Source organism: Pteropus alecto, unplaced genomic scaffold (assembly GCF_000325575.1).
Source record: "Pteropus alecto unplaced genomic scaffold, ASM32557v1 scaffold239, whole genome shotgun sequence".
NCBI classification, from domain to species: Eukaryota; Metazoa; Chordata; class Mammalia; order Chiroptera; family Pteropodidae; genus Pteropus; species Pteropus alecto.
In genome coordinates this window covers 2,504,627-2,528,199 of record NW_006494613.1, presented here as the reverse complement: position 1 = coordinate 2,528,199, position 23,573 = coordinate 2,504,627, and the positions used below count along the sequence as shown (strand labels likewise).

The 23,573-nt window shown below is 30.2% G+C and overlaps 1 protein-coding gene across 7 annotated transcripts in view; it reads left to right on the top strand.

The window, feature by feature from the left end:
* The window catches only part of USP25 (ubiquitin specific peptidase 25), a 91,410-nt gene extending 68,126 nt beyond the window's left edge, over positions 1-23,284 (top strand). For 4 of the 7 annotated variants that reach the window (XM_025042465.1, XM_025042464.1, XM_025042467.1 and 1 more), the window contains 7 exons: positions 2,013-2,108; positions 9,896-10,074; positions 11,557-11,635; positions 14,616-14,695; positions 18,456-18,579; positions 20,737-20,932; positions 21,213-23,284. In XM_025042465.1, coding sequence (XP_024898233.1) covers positions 2,013-2,108; positions 9,896-10,074; positions 11,557-11,635; positions 14,616-14,695; positions 18,456-18,579; positions 20,737-20,932; positions 21,213-21,385 — 927 coding nt within the window. In that variant the 3' untranslated portion in view covers positions 21,386-23,284. Of the gene's footprint in view, positions 1-2,012; positions 2,109-6,065; positions 6,154-9,895; positions 10,075-11,556; positions 11,636-14,615; positions 14,696-18,455; positions 18,580-20,736; positions 20,933-21,212 lie in introns of those variants that run through there. The other 3 variants (XM_025042466.1, XM_025042463.1, XM_025042469.1) reach the window with 2 other exon arrangements.
* The last annotated feature ends 289 nt before the right edge of the window (positions 23,285-23,573 follow it).

Sequence of the window (23,573 nt, the reverse complement as noted above, 5' to 3'; positions counted from 1 at the left end):
AGTGAAAGGAGGGGGGTTATGATGATGAGGTACCTTTATTATAGCACTCTGCACTATTTCTACTTATTTATTACTATTTAATACAACTACTTTGGGCATGCTTGCACCTTCACACTTATGTCTATTGATGCATAACATTCAGCTGTGCCACTCCTTGTCTGAAATACCTTCCCCGCTGCTAACATAACTTTGAATTTCAAGTGAAAATTTAAGTAGAAAGCTCATGGAATTTATCAAAATAATAATTTTATGTTTCTAGTGTTAATTATTTTATGCAGACATAGGATCAGGTTACTCTCAGGTTGTTAGACTACAATAAGGTTTATTTAAATAGAAAAAATTTTGAACATTTAAAAGTAATTTTTATTTTCCTGTTTTACTTCAGTTATTTATTATAATACTTTGCTCACCATTTTCTGCCAGAAGAACTTACATCCTAATTGTGAATAGATCATTGATATTTTTGCTTTGTAACCTCTGTATGACTGTGAATTGAGTGATTCACCAACATTGCTTAATGTCTACCAGTGTTTTATACACAATAGAACTTCCATCTTATTCTTATCCCTTCATTGTTGATTCTCATCTACTTAGTTTTCTAATAGTATGGAGGCATTTTTGCTTCTCACGGTATAGTTTTTGAGGATCCAGATGAAAATGTGCTGTTATCCTGGTCCCATCAGTTTTTTTCCCCTATTTTTCACTTTTAAAACTCTTATATTTGAACTTTTCCATATTTCAAGAAGGGCCAGAAAAGCTATTTCTGAGTAGTAACAACTGAGAAGACCTTGGATTCTATCATTTGTTAGTTTTTATTAGCGTGGATGAAAATTGAATATATATTAGTTTTTTTCAAGTAATTTTTTTCCAGTCTTACTCCAAGGTTATAATTAAACTATTATATAAGAGTTAAAATGTATGACACTAAATTCAAGTGTCATAAAGGCATTAATATTACCGTATCAATGTAAGAAAGCATGGCCATGAAAAGAATAAGAAGCAGGTTTGTGAGATAGGAACTAGTCAGAAGGATTTTCTGAAATATTTAATGTTTTTGCAAATCTCAGTTTATTATCCAAAATAAATACTATGAGTAATAGATTCAGTGAATCAGAGGTAATGGATGTAATCTCTCAATAGCTCTAACATCATAGCTTCATAGTGCCTTGAGTTATTTCATTCTGCAGATATTTTAAAATATAAACAGCTAAGAACAATCTATTATGAAAACAGAATAAACTTCAGTATTTATTACTTAATAGCAGTGTGTTTTCCAGCTAACTATTCTAATACCATGATGGTGCTTGAAAATTATGGAAACTGATGTCAGTTATTAAAAATGTTAATTTGTTGATCAAGTACCTGAGTACTTGTTTTAGGGTGAGCCTTCTGGCATTAAAAAAAAATAGAATTGTGATTACTTATTTAACACTAACATTTGTGCAACTGCTTATGCTACTGGCAGAATTTTGTTTTGTTTTTTTAATTGGAGTGACAGTTTAACAGTGCATGTGCTTTGGAACTAAGTCCTATGGATACAGGGCTGCTGCTTATGATGTTCAGGTTGTACAGTTGTGCAGGAATACCTAGCCAATGGGCAGAAGTGGAGTTGAGATTGACCTCATGCTAAACTCCTCAAGCCTTAAAGAAGAGGCACCTTTTTTAATAAAAAGATTGTTGCTATTTCTAAATAATGATTCTCTCACAGCATAGCACATTTTTTTAATTCATCTAGAAGAGGGTGCCTTTTTAAAATTATTTGATTTAGAGAGGATGCCTTTTTGCATTTTGCACAAAGGCACCATATGAACTAGATGTGGCCCTGTACAGATGATTGTGAAAGATACTTACATGCATATTGGATCACAATTGCTATAAAAAATGCAATATCTGATTTACAAATATTGAATAAAAGGGCTTTTAAACTTGCATGTGAAGAAATTACTTGGGGTTTTTAAAATTTTTTTTTATGTTAATCATTCAAAAACTCTCACTTTAAATCCCTGTGGCAGATCATGATGACACCGAACATGCAAGGTATTATCATGGCGATAGGTAAATCCAGGAGTGTATATGACAGGTGTGGCCCTGAAGCAGGGTTCTTTAAGGTACAATTAACATTTTCATTTTCTTTTTTATTTTTAATTAAATTTCTTAAAATGTTTTATTTTCTTGAGCTAACTTTGGTTTTCTGTATGATTTCTTTTTTCCTGTCTTAGCCATGGTCACCTAATGTTCCGAGGCGGGGGAAGGGGAGGTTTGCATGAATCTAAGACTGGTGTTTTTTTTAATCCAGATAGTTAATCAAAAAAAAGCATTTTACCTGATTTACCCTAATAGTGTACCTCTGATTTGTTAGCAAAAATTTGAATTGTGGTTTTATTTGAAGGGAATAAAAGGTAGTGATGAACAATACTAGGAACTAAGTAACTGTTTCTGATAATAGTTTATTTTCATAATACTATTAGTCAATATTATAATATTTTTCTTTAATTTTATTATCATGTGGTACTAAATTGCTTTCTTTATTAGGTTGTTTTTAAAATAATTTGTTCATGTATTATCTTTTTATGTTTCTTATTCACTTATGTTTTTCCTATAATTTTTGATATCCTAGTCATTTCAAGACATGTGAGAACATCAAGCTGATGCATTATTCTATGACTTAATCTTTTTTCCATCTAATGCCAGATCTTTACAGTGTTTTGATTGTTTTGATTACAATATTATTTGCTTTTACATATTTGAAAAACTAAAACACTCTATTTTGTCATTTTATTTAGATTAGAAATCTACCAAATTTTTCTACTCCTATCAACTTTTTACTGTTTTTTTCCTAAAAAAGATAAAATGAAACATATATTGAGGTATAATTCACTACAATAAGCTGCAGGCTCCCTTAACATTAAAAGTCTAAAATTTTCCCTTTAAAATTGCCATCATCAAACTTAATCTTCAAAAAACTGCTTATTTTTAGTATTTCTTCCAACATGTAGTACAAAACAAAGGCCTTGTACATAGTAGCCTGTCAACAAACGCTTTTGAACTTGTTAGGAGTAATGTGACCAACCACCCTGAAAAGCTCAGGACTGTGGGGTTTCCTGGGATACAGGAACTTTTAAGTGCTAAACTGGGGAAGTTCCAGCAAAATGGTCCCAGGATGAGTTGATCACCCTATTAAGATGCCTTAAGAAAGGTTAAAAAACTACTCTTAAAAAAAATTTATTTAAACATTCACCCTCATTCCTAGGTAGTCTGTATTTTCTTAAAAAACACTGGATATATGTCTTCCGAAGTTTTCATCTATTTCTTGTGGTAAAGTTAACTATCCTTTACAGTGCCATTGTCACTTTTTGTCCAGTTAGGTATCTTTATATTGAATTGGAAGTCTCATTTTTATGAAATTAATCTCTCGATGTATTTCAAAGAGCTAACTAATTATACTTAGTCACCCCACCCCCTTCCCCTATGGTGACAGCTTTCAATTATTTTATCTAATCCTTTGGCATTCATTCCATAACTTTCAGTAGAATACTTCTGTTTTTATGATTCTTAGTTTACACATTTTTGAATTCTCTGCTATGAGAAGTGAGTGATGAGCCCTTTCTTCTCCTGACCCCCCATACACTGGCACATACAGTTTCCCTCCTCTCTCTCTCTCTCATACACACACACACAAAATCTTGTCTTTTTGTTTAAATCAGAATTCTTTGTATTATTTCTATATATGCTACTCAGCTAAGTCATAAACATTATTACTTTTACCTTTTTTAGCTTTTATTTTCCTCAGAGTTAGTGTTTTGTTTTTCGGTTTGTTTAGTTTTCTATGTGTATCATTGATTCACTTCTAAATTCTCCACTATTCGCTTAAATCTCCTCTTCTATTCTTTGTCAACTTTATCTTCTTGGAAAAATCAGTTCTAGAGCTTCATGACCTGCTCCCAACTGCACCGCTTTTCCTTTACTCCTGGTGTATAACTAGTATCTTGAGATCTCCTTTCACCATCACCCTGGGGATGCCCCTTGCATGCTGTCCGTTGTGTATTATTTATATCTCACACATGTCTCTCTTTCTATAAGTAAACATTATCAGTTTAAAATTAATGTATATTGTTGGTATAGATAAACAGCATTTGGGAAATTCTGGCTGATAATACATGATTTTAGAAAATCGGTTATATAAATAAATAACAAAAGTAATGTATACAAAGTGCAGTCATTCAGTTATAGAGATGTCTAAAATATGTATATAGCACAGTGTCTCATGTATGATGGCCACTTCTGTCTTCCTATTTTTTAAAATTAGATATAATATAGTTTTAATTTTTATTTTTTAATTCTTAGTCTATTATAAATTGAGGGAGAAGGGGATTTTTTTATATCTCTTCTACCACATTACCAAAAAAATCTTTGTTGGGTTCATTTTTTTATTGGCTTTTTAGCTAGGTTCTATATATGGATTTCCTTACGTATTATGATTAGGCCAACTTTTTATGTGTTATATATGTTTGCTAGTGGTAAAACCATGTGATGAAAATGTTAGCTTTGTTACCAATAAAAATATAAGTTGCAAAATGAAACTTACATCAGGTTGGATAAGTGAACTTGCTAAGGTTCAACCTCTGAACTAGGAAGAATTACCAACCCATCCAGTCACAGTTACAGCTTTAACCACAGGCCCTCCCACACTGGAGTTGGCCCCATAAACATAATATGAAAGAGTCAATAGGCAGGCAGAGCTGGAAAAATATATGAGGAAAGACACCTAGGTCCCTCTGCCAATTTGACAATTTGTTAGAATTAGTGTTCATGGTTAACAGAAAATTCCCACATAATAGTGGCTTAAAAACAGAAGTTTCTATCATGTAAAAATGAAATCCAGAGAAAGGCAGTACAGGGCTACTATGATGAACAAAAATAAAAGCCAGGAGGAAAAAAAAGAAGAATATCCTCAAAGTACTATCTGCTTGTGTGTATATACAGGAGTGGCAGTAGGAAGGTCATATGATAATTTTAATTGTGGAGTTAATTTACCTTTTTTTCATTTACTTTAAAAGACATTAAAATTTCTTTTTTATAGTTTTTTCTATACCTATTAAAGTACACTCAGGATTTTAATGAAGTAATAACACTTATATTATGAAACTTCTGTTTTACTAGTTATTTTATGACTTCATAACAGTTGTTCCCAGTTGACCTAACTTTATCACTCTTTTATTTTTAAATGCCTATTATTATTATTACTCTTTTGTTTATTCAGTAGATATAAAATGTACAGCAGCATAGAGAGACCAAAGAAACCCATTTATCAATGGTAATTAAGCCAGTGTAAAAAAGATGTATTAGTTAAAATTTTATGTGTGGACTGTTTGGCTATTTCTCTATTTGAAGAAAACAAAATCCCATATCTAGGCATCTAAACAAAAAGTAAAATGAAGATACTAAAATTAAAGATGTGTATAATTTTGAAAATATTCATATAGCCCTAAACCCATAAAGAAAATGTTGCTTTATTTTTAAGATTTTAAACATTCTACAAAGTAAGATGCTGAAAAACAAAGATAAATGACAAACTACAAAATACAATTTGTAACTTATAGATGAATCAAATTTCTTAGCAGGTTAAATGCTCATTTAATTTAAACAACAAAAGAACTTTAGAGGTTCTTTATTTTAATGAGAATGTGTTTTATTATTAAGGATATTGATTTTATTAGATTCCTCTTATAAATTTAAAAACATCTTAAATTCATAGGAGTTTTCTTTTAAACTGGTGCTGGAATTTAGAAAACTTTTAATGCATCTATGTGAGTTGCTGAACAGTTTTCTCCTTAATCCTCGAAATGTAAATATCTTAACATTGACTCTTTTTTAATCATTGTAAACATTATCTGTTTCTACATATTCTTTTGGTATACAGTGATATCAAAAATAGATATGGATGTTGATATCTATGTTCATAGATAATTGATCTATAATTTCTTTTAATATTTGTCAATATTTGATATTCAGATTAAACTAGCCTTGTATAATCCATCATTAAGGAGACTCTCCCCTTTTTTCAGGCTCTGGAGCAGTTTAGATATCATAGAAATCATCTGGTCCTTGAAGATTTTGGCATAACAGCACAGCTCTAATACAGTGTGGGCCTGATTCCTTTATTGGGTACAGATCTTGGGCAATCTTGGGCAATCTTTTGGGTACAGATCTTGGGCAGATCTTGGGCAATCTTTTCAGTTCTTCTGTAGTTTTGCTGGGTCTCTTCAGTTTTTCTACCTCTTAAAGCATTCCTGGTAATTTATATTTTCCAAGATGATCATCTATTTAATCAAGATGTTATACTTTATTGGCATAAAGTTATATGTATTATTCTTTTATAATTTTTAAAGCCTTTATCTGTGTTTTCAGTATTATCACCTTATTTCTGGTGTTCAGTTTTCTCTCATTTTTGGTATTATATCCAGCTTTTGGAAAGAAAAAGATGTTGACTATCTATATTCAATTGTCTTATTATTTTATTTCTTCTACTTTATTTTGATTCATTTTCTTCCTTTCCCTAGCTTCTTGAAATAAATTTTATTCTATTTTGCTTAATTTGGAATTTTTTTTAACTACCAGTTTGGCTGTGTCCTATAGATTTTTATATCTAATATTCCAATATTAATATAATTTTGATTCTTTCAGCTCAAGAATAATTTAAAACAGTATTTTTAAATTCCTAAGTGTTTAGTTTGGGGATCTATCTTCAGTTTTAACTCCTGTTTGTATTGTATTATGGTCAAAGAACATAGTCTATATGATTCTGATCTTCTGAAATGTGAAGCAAGTTTTCTTCATCTCTTGATACACTCAGTTTTTTAAAAATAGTTTATAGACATTTTAAACATATACACACATACACACCTACATGCATACTCTCAGTACTCAATTAACTTTATTTTAGAGAGAAAAGCATTCAAAGTTGGAGAATTATGTGACTGGTTTTATGTCACAATTAGTAAATAGCGTACTAGTTTTCTGAATCTTAGTCTAACCGATTTTCCAGTAGATCTAACTGCCTCCAAAGTATATTGTATATTTGTATACTTGGTATCTTCTAATGTGTATGTATAGTTAAATCAAATAAAGTCTGTAAGAAGTTATAAATTTAGAATATGATTTTAGAATATGATTTAGAAAGGTAAAAAATGTCTAAGTAGAAATCATGAACCCTTTGAACTGAAGATTTTTAAAGAGAGTTAAACTAGTCTTATGGTTTGTCTATAGGTAGATAGGGAATGAACAAGAAAGAACATCATATATAGAGAGAACTTAAAAAACAAAACAAAGGTACATGTGCATTTGTGGGGAGACAAGCCTAAAAAAGGAGGTTTTAAATAGGTAACATTGGGCCTAATTAGTAGGACCCAGTTAAAAGTCTGATGAAAAAGACGTTAATTAAATTTAAAGCAGTTCCATCACCTAATTCCCAATGTCACATTTCATTTCGTAAATGTGTGGTGGTTTCATTGTAGTGTCTATGATAATTAAGTAAATGCCTTCATAGGCAACCAGAAAGTATGGAAAGGACAAATATAATTCTGAGGATAAATAAAGAATTCTGAGGCATTAATATGAGGTAAATTTAACAGTATTAACTTTATTAATGATAGATTGTATAAAGCTCTGTTAAATATATCAGCATGGTACATCTGTTGAAAATTTGAAGGAATAGATATGACTGCAGTACATTTTAAAAGTCAGAAAACTCAGTGGCTTCATAGAGTAGTGGTTAGCTCATCTTCTTTACATGTAGAAGGTCTTGGGTTTGCGCCCCAGGTGGAGCCACGGACCATACTCCAAGTGCGCCGGAGATGCTAGGCCCCTGGTGTGCTCCACGAGTGCATGGGAGGGGATGCCCCACCTTCAGAGATCCAGTTCTTAAGGGGAGATGGCAACATTCTTAGGTCAGGGGTGAAAGTGGGGTGAGTGGGGGGCAATTAAAGAAGGGAGAAAAATAAAAGTCAGAAAACTTAAGAAGGAAGTTCATAAATTCAAAAAAAATTGAGAAATGAATTTGTTGGTAAAAAGTGTGTGTGTGTGTGTGTGTGTGTGTGTTTGAAAATTATTCCTAGAAATTTAGGCATGCTTTTCTACCTCTACTGGTTTAAACACCTAGAGATTGAAACTTCAGTATTTACTTGTGAAAATTGGGTGAATCTTAAATAGAGCAAAATCAAGAGAGAAACATAATCTTAGAGTAAAAGAAGATATACATACACATACATATATACATACCAGCTCTTTAAAAGAAATTTATTTACTTATAAAAAAAATCACAGCCTGTATTCTGAAAGTAGGTAGAAAAATAGATAACTATTTAGTGTTATCATTCCTTATCTCTAAACGCATAATATTATTTTAAGAAACTCAATACAAATTTATTTTTGCCATACTAATTTTGGCCAAAAGCATGATATCTGAAATATTTGAATATTCAAAAAACCTTGTAATAGCCTATAGTGATCATTGTCTAAGGGCCATAGTAAGGAAAAACAATTATTGTTTTTGTTTTATATTTTTTCTCAAATTAACACATGCCTTTTTTCAAAATGGTAAAATAGGGAGATTTTGAAGAGTTCCAAGCAAAGCTTATGTGCTCTATCTAATTATGTATGTGAAGAAGTGAACCTTGATAATCTTACATATCAAAATATAGTTAATTTTCATGGCTATTTAACCACAAGTTTAAGACTTAGAATAACATGTATATACTAAAATAATTGGAATATTTAATTTTAGCTATAAATTAATTACTCTGTTTATAATGCTAAGCAATATAGAAAGGATTTTATTAGGCTTCCCCTTAATGAAGTATAAGAATATATAACTACAACATTTCATTTAATGTTTGTCAGTTATATTTTCTCCCTTCTATAAAATATAGCTACATAGATGGTAATATCTGTATGGCCAAGAATTGCTTAAGAGAGTTATTCATTTAATAAAAGGAAAAATCTTTCCAGTAAAGTAGATTTTTTATAATGTATTTTTCATGCAGCTCCAAAATATTTTATAGTTAATAGGGCTAGAATTTAAATTTAAGTCTAAGATAAATGAATATTTTAAAAATTATTATCTTTAATCATATAAACTTCTTGTAAATCAGTATTTGATCTATAACTACACATATTTCTATATGAGAAATATTTTCCAAATTATTTGCTCACGTGTGGAAACATGTATTAGTATTTATTTCCTGTTATAGTTAGTTTTAAATTATAAGGTATTTCTCTCTGTAAGGTAAGCTCAAGCATCAAGGGTAGTAATAGAGATAATATTAATTAATAAAGAATTAATATACTAACAAAATGCAAATATTTTTGAAACAACAAATTCATTCTGTGGTAACTACAATCTCAGGACTTGCATTTTCATCCCTTATTTGTTGATTATTAAGCTAAAAATTAGTTATAGTGATATTATACATTCCAGAGCCATTTTCTTTCAGATATGGTTATTCTAGAGAACCTGTATTTCAGCCTCAGAATTTGGGAAATTAGACAATACATCAGACTGATACTAGAAAGCATAAGGTAGGAGATACTTAGCATCTCAATCTTGGGATGCCTCTGAATAGACTTTGACCAGCCTCTAATAAGTTTTACAGAATTAAATAGCTTAAATGTATTGTTTATTTTGTCACTTCTCTGCGTGGAAACAAAACATAGTGAAGGGATAGGAAGGGTTTATGTGGTCAGTTTTCAGAAAGTTCTTTTAAACTATGGAACATGGGACACTATTCTTTAGATTAAAAGGAAAAAAGTATTTGAATGCAAGAATAATTAAAGTTACAATACTAAAGGATTTAATTATTATAATTAACCAAAATTGGCATTTTTGTTGCATTTTCTAGGCAATTAAGTTGGAGTATTCAAGGTTGCTTAAATTGGCCCAAGAAGACACCCCACCAGAAACAGATTATCGTCTACATCATGTAGTGGTCTACTTTATCCAGAACCAGGCACCAAAGAAAATCATTGAGAAAACTTTACTAGAACAGTTTGGAGACAGAAATTTGAGTTTTGATGAAAGGTAATTTGAAAATGCTCAAATTGTTTGTCTTTTTATAGCTCTCAATGCAATTTTTGAATGTTCATTTTACATATACACAAATATGTAAGATAAAGTACAGCACAAAATTTGACTTCACTTAATTCGAGCAGTTGCTTTGTAATTTATCTACTTTATAATCATGACCTTCAAAAGTTTGAACTAAAAATAATTCAGATGGTTTTAATACATTTTAATTGTGAACCAAAGTACTGAGCTAAGCAATATAATGATACACAAAAGAGTATACTATAATTGCTGCCCTTTTGGAACTCAATATTTTAAAGAAATAAAGAATTTCTCAATCTTTACACTATGGATATTTTGGGTCAGATAATTGGTTAAATTAGTTTTGTTTTACCAAAACATACTTTCTCTTAGAAGCCCCTTAAAACTGTTTACTAATGTTAAAAATTAAAATTTACTCTAGTTAAAATGAATACTATTAAAAGAAATATAGGCTTCACTGTAATCATATTTTAATTCTGAAATAAATGATTATCCTTTTATGACTGTCTCAAAAATACTGAATTAAAAATATGTTTGGCAGAGGAGACTATGAAGAGAAACAAAGCTTCCAGGATTGATTCCTGCCTCACTATGTGTCTGCTGTGAAATTTAGGATAAAGTGAACGGTTTTGAACAATAGCTGGTAGACAGTGAGTGCTTAGTGAGTGTTGGCTGTTAACTATTTTAATTAGTAGTAGTTTTGGCATTACTGATTTTGTTATATATGACTACAAAACTCAGAAATATGACTGATTATGGCCCTTATATCTGGGCTGTCAATGGACTGTGTTCCAATAAATATATGCTCTTAAATTTGGGGAAGAGATTTATGGAATAATCACATTGACTTTTAATTCTTTTTTTTTTTTTTGCAATTATTTGTCCTGGGGACTGTACATAGTCAATTTGTTTTAATAACCTAATTTCTATTGTGCTTGAAAGACAGAGTAAGGTGTGTGTGATAACTAAATATATTTCATGAGGATTTCTTTAGCTATGATTCTGATCATAAAATTTATTGGAATGTTTCCATTCTTACCCGAAACGTTAGGCACATTTTGGATTCCTTTTAACTATTTACAAATAATGCCATTTGGGGGGAAATGAGATTTCATGTTTCTTAAGCTTGCCTAATATATATAAATCATTTTTTAAAACTTTTTATCTATGCAACTTTATTAATAAAACATAATTTAAAACATATATAAATAACATGATAAATTTGGCTTAGAATTATCAATGCTATCTTCTTTATATACTTTGTAACTATCCAACATTCGTCCAAAAGAATAAATTTTTCACTTAAGGTTACCTGAGAGTTGTTTTCTCAAAAAGCTATTTTTCAATGACAGTGGATTTCATTTTCATATGTGTTAGTTTGGTTTTGTATAACACAGTTTTCAACTTTTTATGGATTTTGCTTTTGATTTAGGAATATATATCTTTTATTTAAAGGTGTCACAACATAATGAAAGTTGCTCAAGCCAAACTTGAAATGATAAAACCTGAAGAAGTAAACTTGGAGGAATATGAGGTAATGTGCCTTTTGAGAGGCTGAACTGTAGATTGAGGTTGAACTGTCATTCACTGATCTTCCTTTCATTTTAGCAAAATTAAGCACCTGAGAAAATGAGGTATAGAGGGATTAAATAACCTGACCAAAGTTTTTCTACAGCTAGCAGGTTACAACTTGTTAATAGAACCTGCATTCTTAAATGCTATACTATATGAAGCCATTTGTATTTGTTTTATAACATCTTTTGGGAGATGTTAGAAATTCATTTTAATCTTTGAATGCCATATATATTTGTCATTATTGGACAGTGTTGTGCTATGAGAAAGAATGCACACTAGCGTACTAATATTGTGCTTACAGTAATTTTCGTGCGCAAAATTCTCTTTGTATTTTCTTTGGCTTTAAAATTAATACTTTTTAAAATCTTTACCAATTCAACTACTAGTATCTCTTCAAACTTTTACATTTAACTTTCTACTATATATAGTATGTGTGTGTGTGTGTGTGTGTGTGTGTGTATTGTTAAATATAATATGTATAATACTTTATTCATATATGTATATAGTCTTTTTTATTTCTAAATCTAGAATTTTTAGTTGCTCTCATGAGTGCCTTTGATTAATGTTTGATCCCATTTACAAACTTAATTATTTTAAATTCCCTTAAATAGTGTATTTCACCATATTATAACAGATAAAAGATATAGAAAACACTCATTTTTGATGAAAGCCCTTAGCTAACCTGGAAAATAGGTAACTACTTTAATCTGCTAAAGAGTGCCTCAAAAAACATAACACAACAAAATTACAGCAGCAAATATATATAAATTGTGAACATTGAAAGCTTTCCTTTGTGATGAGGAAAAAGACAGGGATATCTGCTATCTTCAGAATGGTACTGAAAGTTCAAGCAGAACAGTAAGGCAACAGAAATCAGCATAAAGGAAAAGATTGGGAAAGAAGAAACGAAATTATCATTATTTGCAATTTTATACCTAGATAAAATAAACAAAATCTACTGATAAATTTATTGGAACTAATAAGAGCTTTGCGACATGCAACCCTATGCCAAATATAATTTTATTCCCTGACACTGATAACAAGCAGAAAATTAAATTTTAAAATGACATCATTTGGAATAGCATCCAAAATTATGAAATATCTAGAAATAAATTTAACAAAGAATTTGCATGATTTTAGGAGACATTAAAGAAGACCTGAATTAATGGATAATATATATAACGTTTGGAAAACTTGGTTTTGTAAAGATGACAGTTTTCGCCTAAATGATTTATTGATTCACTTCAGTCCCTTTCCAACTTCTAGCAAGTTGTTTTAGGAAGTTTGATAAGCCGATTCAAAAATTTCAAGAAAATGCAAAGATCTCAGTCTAGCCCTGACATTCTTGAAGAAAAAGATAGAAGGACTTTTTCTATAAGGAATCAATTAATGTTAACATAAGAATTGGTAAATTATAACAACAAAGCATCCTAGAAGATCTAAGAACATATCCATAAATAAATGGACACATGATACATGCCAGAGATGGCAAGCAAATCGGTTGCTAACTCTGCCTTGTCCCCAAAATTCAAATTGCATGGGACTTAATTTTTAATTGTGATTTGATTCTGCAGTTCTTCTGCAAAGTTGCTTCATCATTTTAGATTCAGCATATTTTTATTCTGAAAACTCATATTCTAACTGCGGAGCCATTAAATCTAACGCATAACATGTTTTGGGATTTTGTATATCTCACATATCTTTGTTTTTCTCTAAGGCAAAGATTATCAAACCTTGGCCTGCAGACCACATCCAGCTAACCACCTATTTTTATAAGTAAAGTTTTATGGAACACAGCCATTTGTTTATGTGTCTTTTCATTCGTTAGTCACAGAGTTGAGTAAACAGACCGCATGGCCTGCAAATCATAAAACATTTAATGTTTAGCCATTTATAGAAAAAGTTTACCTACTCACAACTTCTAAGGCAATTCTGATGACAATAGAATGGCAATCTGAATATTTTCCCCAGGAAAGCTAATTTTATACTTGTAAGACAAATTTTGCCTTTGTTATTAAGGTCTAATTGTATGAAAATTATGCCTCAAAAAATTAAAATTAAAAATTAAAATGGTTTATATCAGGGAGAATATAGTTGGCCAATAACTGATCTGTCTTTATGTTTCTTACTTTAATTTGCTTATAAGAATGTGTACATAAAAGCTTTTATTGTTAGTATCTCTTTTAGGATAATTCTATCGTGTATTTTAGTTGTGGTTTTCTTTGAATCAATTTTTATTAAATAAGTTAAGAAAAAAATCATGATTTTTTATTTGTTTTCTAAAATTATAGAATGTCATTTCTGAATTGTTTAGTCCTATGAGATGCCCCATAATTGTTTTTTTATTTTTTTAAGATAGGGTAGTGAAACGTGAAATGTGTCTATCCTTTTCACTGTATCTCAAAAGAATAAACTATTCAGCTACTACATTTAAAATCAAATTTAAAACAAATTTGGCAACATTAAAAGGTTAAATAAATTCATTATAACTATAACTTTTTTCCTTTTAGTTTCTTGAAATTTGGCATCAAATAACAGACTTCACGCTTTGATTTATATTAGAGTAGTAACTTCCATTTACCTCTTACTTTCAGTGTGATACAAATGTATAATAATATTTAATATGCTTTTATACTGAGAAATTTTGAGAGAAAGAGAACCTGGTTGATTATCCTGTCCTTGTATTTCAGTTATCTTCTAATGAGATCTTTGTTGTTTAATTCCTCATCTGTATCTAATAATTTTTATATTTATTATTTTACTAATAAATAGTCTTGTCAGAAATTAAAACTTTGATTTAAGTCAAGTTTATCTTAATTTTGAACTCTTTGCTTCTATTAATTCAAATAGTTATCAGAACAATATATTACTTTATGAACGGTTTTATTAGAGTTTTAATATCTTTCTCTGTATGCTATTAATATTTTTTTCACCTACAGGAGTGGCATCAGGAGTATAGGAAATTCAGGGAAACAACCATGTATCTCATAATTGGACTAGAGAATTTTCAGAGAGAAAGGTAAGGAAAAGTTGACACATCCGAAAAAAAGAGCTTAATTTTTGTACTTAATTCTATTCAGCTATGACCTTATCTATAGAAAAGATTTTATTCACAATAGGTATTTTTAATAAACATTTTATTTTAGAACAGTTTTAGGTTTATTTCACAGTTAATACAGCGAGTTTTATTTTAAATTAAATGTGTAAGGTTGGCAATAGTGTCTTTGTTTTTATCAGCTCTCAAACCCTGCAGCTGAAGTTTAGGCATAGATAGGATTAGATGGAACCCAGAAGTCTGCTGGGGACCAAAGAAGCTGGTCTCCAAGCACGTGGAAGTTGTATTCCCTACCTTCAGGCACCTACCTTTCAGGCGTTATAAAAAATATAGTTGTAGGAAACTGATCTCTTGTTTTCTAAGTATTGTGACTGCAAACACATTTTAGACTGTTTTTCATTTAAATTATAAATGATTTTAAAGGCATTTCTACTTATTAAACTATAATATAATTATTATTTTGTTACCAAGAAGAAAAGGTAGATATTGATTTATTTACCATTGCAGATTACTCGCTAGTTTGCATTTACTTATTTCTCCACATATTTCTTAATTTATATCCTTCAACATTAACTTACTTGACTAGTGATTTGTTTTAGAAAGTTTTGTACTGTAAATAATGCCATATTACAGTCATTGAGATAATGATGCTATCTTTTTTAATAACAACATAGACCTTTACTTTTAGAATTATGCTGTCCAACATGGTAAGCCACCAGCCATGTGTGACAATGTAAGTTTAGATTAAAATATTTAAAACTAAAAATTTAATTTATCAGACTAGCCACATTTTGAATGTTCAGTAGCCACATCTGGCTAGTAGCTACTATATTGGCCAATAGATAAAAATACTTCCATCATTACAGAAAATTCTATTGAGGAAGTGTTGCTCTATTCATTAGACAGTACACAATGTTATTTTTTTACACTTATCACAGTTTTAGAAGTTATCACACAAAAATAAAAAGTGTTAATACTCAGATACAAATTATTAAAGTCCTAGTCATTGCATGTAAGAAAATTCACATTGGTTATTGAAATAGGAAACTATTTTGATCAATAGCTCTTTTATTATTACTTTGGTCTAGGTTTTATTTCTTTAATGGGAATATTCAAATTCACATTAGGATTTCTGAGATTTGCACTGATGTAAGAAAAATACTAATATGACATTACAAAGAAAGAATGTCTAAGACCAAAAAGGCATTCTCTTTTTATAGACAAACTAATCAAAAACAGACTCACAAATATAGAGGACAATCTGGTGACAGCCAGAGGGAAAGGGGGTTGGAAGCTGGGAAAAAGGGGTGAAGGGTTAAAGAAGTAAAAATTAGTAGTTGATAGATGGTCATGGGGATGTGGAGCACAGCATAGAGAATGTGGTCAACAGTAATGTAATGGCTGTATGTAGAGCCAGATTGGTGAAAGAATAATCAGGGAGATCTCTTAATAAACTGTATAAATTGACAAATGTCTAACCAATGTACTGTATACTTGAAACTAAAAATAAAATGCTAAAAACAAACAAACAAAAAAATAAATAAATAAATCCCCCAGTGCAATGACTTTGTCAAAGTCACACAACTAACTAGGGAGAGAAAAACTAAAATAGAGACCTCTGTACTCTTGTATAATTTAATGAAATCAGATAAGCACAAAAAATGTTATTCATTTACCTTTTTCTTTAAGAATTAAAAAGATGAAACTATCACTTTCAAACTCTCTACAGTAGCGTTTACATTAGCTTATTTTATTAACATTTGTTAATGGTCTTTAAGATATAACTGTAATTGGAAAGTACATTGAAATTTCATAATTTTCTTATTCTCAAATGTATACTTGTTCAGAGTCAGTATTCTAGTATACCAAATGTTAAATTGGAAAGATCAGATAGAAAGTTAGTAACGATAACAAATAATGTTTATGGAACATTGTAAAAAAAAAAAAAAAAAAAGTTAATTTTATCACTTTAAATACAGCAGTTACCATAGCTAGCAGCATGTAAAATATTGCCAAAATTTCGTGTCAGACTTATTTTTAATGAATACATGACCATTAAAAGCCATGAATAGAATATTGATTGATGGGTTATTGTCAATTCTGTGAGTAGTGAAGTAAAATCATGTTTTTTGCAACCATGATTTTACAGTAGTATAAGGAAACATAAAGTATGCCAAGCTACAATCTTATTTTATCTTAAATAAGAATGTGGTTAATTGGACTGCTGAATCTTATTCTGATCTATTTGAAAATGTATTGATAATATTTTAAAACATTTTGTGCACCTCAGTAGAAAATTAGAACAAGGTCATGGTTTCAGGGCTATTCTTGGAGAGGTGACGAGGTCTAGGAGGCCAGATAAGAATGTCATTCAGGAGATACCTTTTTAACAAGAAACTTAATAGCTATAAAAGAAAAAGTAGATGTGCCAGCGAATTACTTCAACTTAGTTGCATAAAACAACATTTGATATTATCATCCTTTCTTTTTAATTTCATAACTAAAACAAAAAATATTTAGCTGAGACTGTATCCATATTATTTCAAAATAAAGTTTCATAATCTTAAGTTTTCTCAAAAACAAATTCCTGGAACAAGCCATTTTCAAATAACTTATTTTTTAAGACATAGTTTCAAACATGTAATTCTATTTGTCACAAATGTATGCATTAAGTTCCAAATGTACATTTAATCTTTGGCATATAGCACTGATTTATATCTAAGTACATGAAATTAAATAATAAACAGTACCACTGATTAGCAGTGTATGCTAGAGTTTAAAGATAGTTTTTCTTTACAATATTTCACTTGTTATGATGCTACAGTTTTCTGAATTAATCTATGGGGAGATATGTATGATTGGACAAACTGAAATAATGATGGTATCTTAAACTATTTTCTGTATGTCAGTTATACAAATATATAGCTGTATGTATTTTGTCCTATTGCATGTTAGAAGAAGGATAATTATTTTAGAGGCAATTATAACACTTAAATATTTTTCCTCTCCTACCTTTTTTAAAACTAGTTTGAACTTCATAATATCTAGATTTAATTAATATAACATGAATATTACTTATATTAAATATAATACAAAGGTCTACCCTGTCAGCTTTTTATGTTAGTGTTTTCTTTTGTTTCTTTGCATCCCACTAATTTCCCAGATTTAGAAGCATTCTTTTACCTCTCTACTTCCATCATCTCCTTTAGATATTCTCCTTTCTACCTGTAAATTTGTCTCAACGACTAGAACTATACCTGATAGAAAAAAAAACCTAACCAAATAGTCACTGAATGAATCAAATAATGTTTATCAAAAAACAAACACCCTCCTTCATACAAAAATGACATGTTGTTAAACGAATAGCTTGTTGACTTGCACAAGGTCTTAATTTTGAATCTAAGTGAAAGACATCAGGAAAATAAATGCCAAAGCAGACAAAATGAACTTCATGAATTCATCATTTATGGCTTTTCTTCCAAATTTTTTTGTTTTGTTTTGCTATTTGATTTTCATTTTTTATTTTTAAGATGTAACTATCTTCTAGTTTCAGATGTATTTGTTTTTAAAACAATGCTCTCAGGCATACAGTGCATTAGATGGTCTTTTTTATTGTAATGTTCTGGAAAATCTAAATTTAAATGTTTATTTAAAATGTTTTATAATTCTAGTTGACTTTTAAAATGTGAAATACTAATACTATATGTTTTTCTTTATTTTTAAGTTATATAGATTCCTTGCTATTCCTTATCTGTGCCTATCAGAATAACAAAGAACTCTTGTCCAAAGGCCCATACAGAGGACATGATGAAGAGTTGATATCACATTATAGAAGAGAATGTTTACTAGTAAGTTGAATGTACATAGTATGTTTATCATTTTGTTTTACATTGGACAAATTTTCCAGACTCATATAAGTGATTGACTCTATAAACTCTGATGGGGTAAGAATCATGACGATGCCTATAATTTGGGTCTACTCCCTTAAGATAGGAGAATACACTCAATTCTTTATCCCTTCTTTATGGGTCCTAAGTGTTGCATGTGATAAATCCTAATGTTCTCAAAATTGGATCAGAAGGATTACATTTTTATATTAGCTTTCTTCATCCCTCTACCAGTCCCTTTTTTGGTGGGAGAGGAGGGGCTGCATAGAGCACAAAGAATTATCATTATTTCAGAAAAGTAATAGATATTTCTGAATTTTTATAAGTAGCAGTATATGTGGTATATATAAGTCAAAGGATCATTGTAATACAATATATTTTTTCACCTAGTCATTAGTTTACTCCTCAAATATTTTCACTTTGTGCTGAAATATTGCTGCTATTATAAACTTTTTAAAAGTTTTTATAGCAGTTTTTTTTTGTTGTTTTGTTTTTTTTTTTGGTTATAATACCATATTGGTTGAGTAGAAAGAAGAGAGTCATCAAAGCTATCTGACTTTTTGGTTTTGTGTTTGGCTTTAGGGAATCTTAAGAACATGAACAAGGTTGGTTTTGGACAGATTATATTTAAAGCATTACCAGGACATGTTTTGATTCAGCCTTTCCATTCATCCAATAGTTGCCAAGTCCGTTGATTTCATTTGCTTCACCATTTTCTATACCTTCTTCTTCATACCCGTTGTACTTCTGCCTTAGTTGAGACTCATCTTCCTTCCCCTGTCTACCCCTCTCTTTCTTGACTTCGATCACTACTCCTTTCCAGTCTGCTCTCTAGTATACTACTGCCAGAATTTTCTGAAAACAAACTCAGTCATACCAAACCTAACATAAAGTTTCAGAATAATAGTGATGTCTTTCATATTGTAAAATTATAGTAGATACTTCAAGGCTTATCTTATTTAATCTTCTTAACCACTATGTAAGGAGGTATAATAGTATTCTATTTTTCAAGTAAAGAAACTGAAGCCAAGAGATTACTTTTTTGCTCAAGGTTAAATAATTGGTTAGTGGCTGAGTTAGATGTTTAGCATAAGCCTCTCTCCAAAGTAAAGATAAATTGCACAGGAATGACATAATACAAAGATAAACACTATAATTTTTGTATTTGAAATTCAGCTTAAAATTATAATTATTTAAAAATTATATTTATCGTGCTATAAATATAAGATTTCAAATCTAAACCCTTAAATAGATAGCTCTTATTTTACCTATATTCCTTATCTATCTCTTACGTCTGTTTCTTTACCACTTCCCCATTCTCCTATATCAGGGGTCAGCATACTTGGCCTGCACCAGTCTGTCACTCAGTTTTGTAAATAAAGTTTTATTAAAACACAGCCATACTCATTCATTTACATATTACATATGGCTGCCTTTGTGCAACAGTGACACGGTTGAGTAATTGCAACAGAAACTATATGGCCCTCAAAGCCTAAAATATTTCCTATCTTGTCCTTTACAGAAAAAGTTTGCTGATCCTATACCAAATTATAAGCTCCATGAGAGTTTTCTGTATTAATCACTTGGATACCCCTGCATCTAGAACAGTTTCTGGCATATGACATGAACTCAGTAAAAAATTTTTAACGGGATAAATGAATTAATTGATTATGTTTTTGTACCAAGGAATATAGCAGTACTATTCCATTGATATTTATAGAGAAGATGATGAAGAGTTTTAAAAATTAATATGGAGTCTGAATTTCTTTATTTTTAAAATTACTTTGAGTGCTTATTAAATTTTAGAATTGGGAGAAGTTCACCTCTGGAGAATAAATAAAAATTGACCCCTATAATGATAATCAAAGTGATATAAGCTGAACATAAACTTTAAAAACATGATAACAATATTTTCCCCACTTCTTATTTCTGTTGTTATGAATATAGCTTTTTCTAAGAGATTTTTCATGCTAGGACAAGTTGAGATAATTTTTCCTGATCGCCCTTTTTTCTAATGCTGTTTGTGAACATACTGTGTTGTCTTCAGTATTAACACGTATGGGTATTTTTATTTCATTAAAAAGGAAACAAATCTGTTCTTTTTCTCATTGCATTAAGAAATTAAATGAGCAAGCTGCAGAACTATTTGAATCTGGAGAGGATCGAGAAGTAAACAATGGTCTGATTATCATGAATGAGTTTATTGTCCCATTTTTACCCTTGTTATTGGTGGATGAAATGGAAGAGAAAGATATACTCGCTGTGGAAGACATGAGAAATCGATGGTGTTCTTACCTTGGACAAGAAATGGAATGTAAGTTTAAGGTGTTAGCACCCACTTTAGTTGTTGGGATTAAGTGCAGAATTAGATGTTATTTATCCTATAAAATTCACATCATTACTTTTTATTTCTGAACTAAGCCGTGCACTCTTCCTTTGCCATTTATATTTTACCTCTTTCCCCAAAATAGTAATTATTTTAAATATTTTGAAATGAAACATTAACTGATCACTCCAAATTAAGAAATCACGTTGAAGATGATCGTTTATCTCCCTCGCTCTCTGTCCTTAGTTACCTCTAATTGTATTTGCAGCAAACCTTCAAGAGAAGCTGACAGATTTTCTGCCAAAATTGCTTGATTGTTCTACGGAGATTAAGGGTTTCCAGGAGCCACCGAAGTTACCTTCGTATTCCACGCATGAACTGTGTGAGCGATTTGCCCGAATCATGTTGTCGCTCAGTCGAACTCCTGCTGACGGGAGATAAACTGCACACACTTTCCCTGAAAACACTGTATAAACTTTTTTTTAGTTCTTAACCCTTGCCTTCCTGTCACAGGGTTTGCTTGTTGCTGCTATAGTTTTTAACATTTTTTTTTTAATTTTAATAACTGCAGAAGAAAATAACTATACAAACTTTAGCCAGATTGCAAACAATAAAGCTGAGAATCGCATGGCACTCAGACTTTGTTTTAACCAGAACTCATGTATAATTACAAATCTGATTGATTTTATTATGGCAAAACCATGTTTTTGCCACCTTTCTGTTACAGTATTATTTTGCTTTTATCTTTATCTACAGCTTTCCATTCAGTCTGGATTCTTCCATGACTACAGCCATTTAAGTGTTCAGCACTGTGTACGATACATAATATTTGGTAGCTTGTAAATGAAATTGAAGAATAAAGTTTTATTTATGGCTACCTATGTGTTTGTAAGCAGGTATATTGTATATTAGTGTATTATTTTAGATATAATATATAAACAAATTTGGGTGATTGTTTAAGATCGGGTGATGAATAGATTATTACAGACTTAATTTTGCTCTAATGTTGGCACATTGAAAATTTACTAAATATATGACACTTAAGTGTATCTATATTTTTGACTAAGTTTTTAAACTTAATATGGCACCTAAACGTGCTTTGAATTCAAATCAGGTTTTCACTGAAGTGAGTGGCTAATATTTAAGTCAAGTACACTGAAACTTTTAACTTTTTCTTAGATTAACCTTTTATTTTTTTATGTATTTACAAATAATATAGCAAGGTGATTAATTCAAGAGATACCGGAGAAAAATACTTGAATAAGGGCTATTTAATAGTGACACTTATAATAAATATGTATATGTATATATACACACAAACATACACACATTCCTCATAATGGAGGACAATGTTTCGCCTTATATAATCATTCTATTTTTGTAAATTGTATACCACTTTAATTGAAAATGTTCTCTACTAATCAATGCTGTGAAATGAAGTTGATATTGTTGAACTAGAAGTTATGAGTATCTTACCTGCTTTTATTGACCTCCTTTTCAAAAAGGAAAAGCTGTAGAAATTTTATAGATGGAACTTCTGTTTAAAATCAATGAAGTAATGTTGTAAATGAAAATCAATGCTTTAAAGGTAATCATGTTACCAACAACCTATTTTTGAATTTATAAAAATTTCTTTATAAACAATACTTTGTTAGCATAGTAAAATATATCATTATACTATGTGTATGTTTGTTATAGCGTCGCCAAAACTAGTGCTTTTTATAAGTGCTTCTCACAAAAGATGCTGGATGGAAGAGGAAGAGGAAAATATTAAGCTGTTTCATGATGCTTCTTATAAAGGTATCAGTGTACTACTGAGGTATTAGTGACAAGAAATTGGTACTATTTCTATTATAAAGTTAGATTTTGCGTATTGTAGCTATCAAAATGTGTTTTGGTTTAGATTTTAAATTCTCTAATTGAGCAGAATTAGTATTCTGCATTGGTTTTCAAGTCCTGTCAAAAGTTTAGAAATTTCATATGTATCATCAAAGCGTTTATAAATTATCTTCAATATTTTATGATATTCTATCATAACAGCAAAGTAGTTTGTGTTTGCTGTATAACTGACTAGTGAGACACAAAGTGCTCAAACACCATATGGAAATTACTCCTTTTATAAGCCACATATAGGGAATTACATGTGGCTCTTGTGCTGAAGGTAAGTATTATTATTACATTTGCTTTGTAGTTAAAAGCCATTTTATTCATTCCTAGTAATGAATCTGAAGTACTTATTTACAGAAGTGACCTTTTTCAAGACCTGGGGAAACTGCTTGTTTTTATATCAGCTTTTAATCTAGTCTTAAGATTTAGGTCAATAAAATTTCTTATAATTTACTGGGCTAAATTTAATTTATAGCTTGTAATTTAAAACTTGGAACTTCATAAAGCTCTCGTCCATGGCAGATTTCATTTTGGTTTAAGTGACTCATTTTGATTACTATAATCCTCTCTTCCTACTCCCCCAAAATTATGTTTTGAAATAATTCTGTATAGATTTCAAATAGGTAGAACTTAAGACTTGTAGGAACTTCTTTAAAACACAAGGTTTAGGACAACTGTAATCATGAGGGAACCTGTGAGACCCCACTAATACTTTTCAAATTCTTTAAAATACTATAATGAC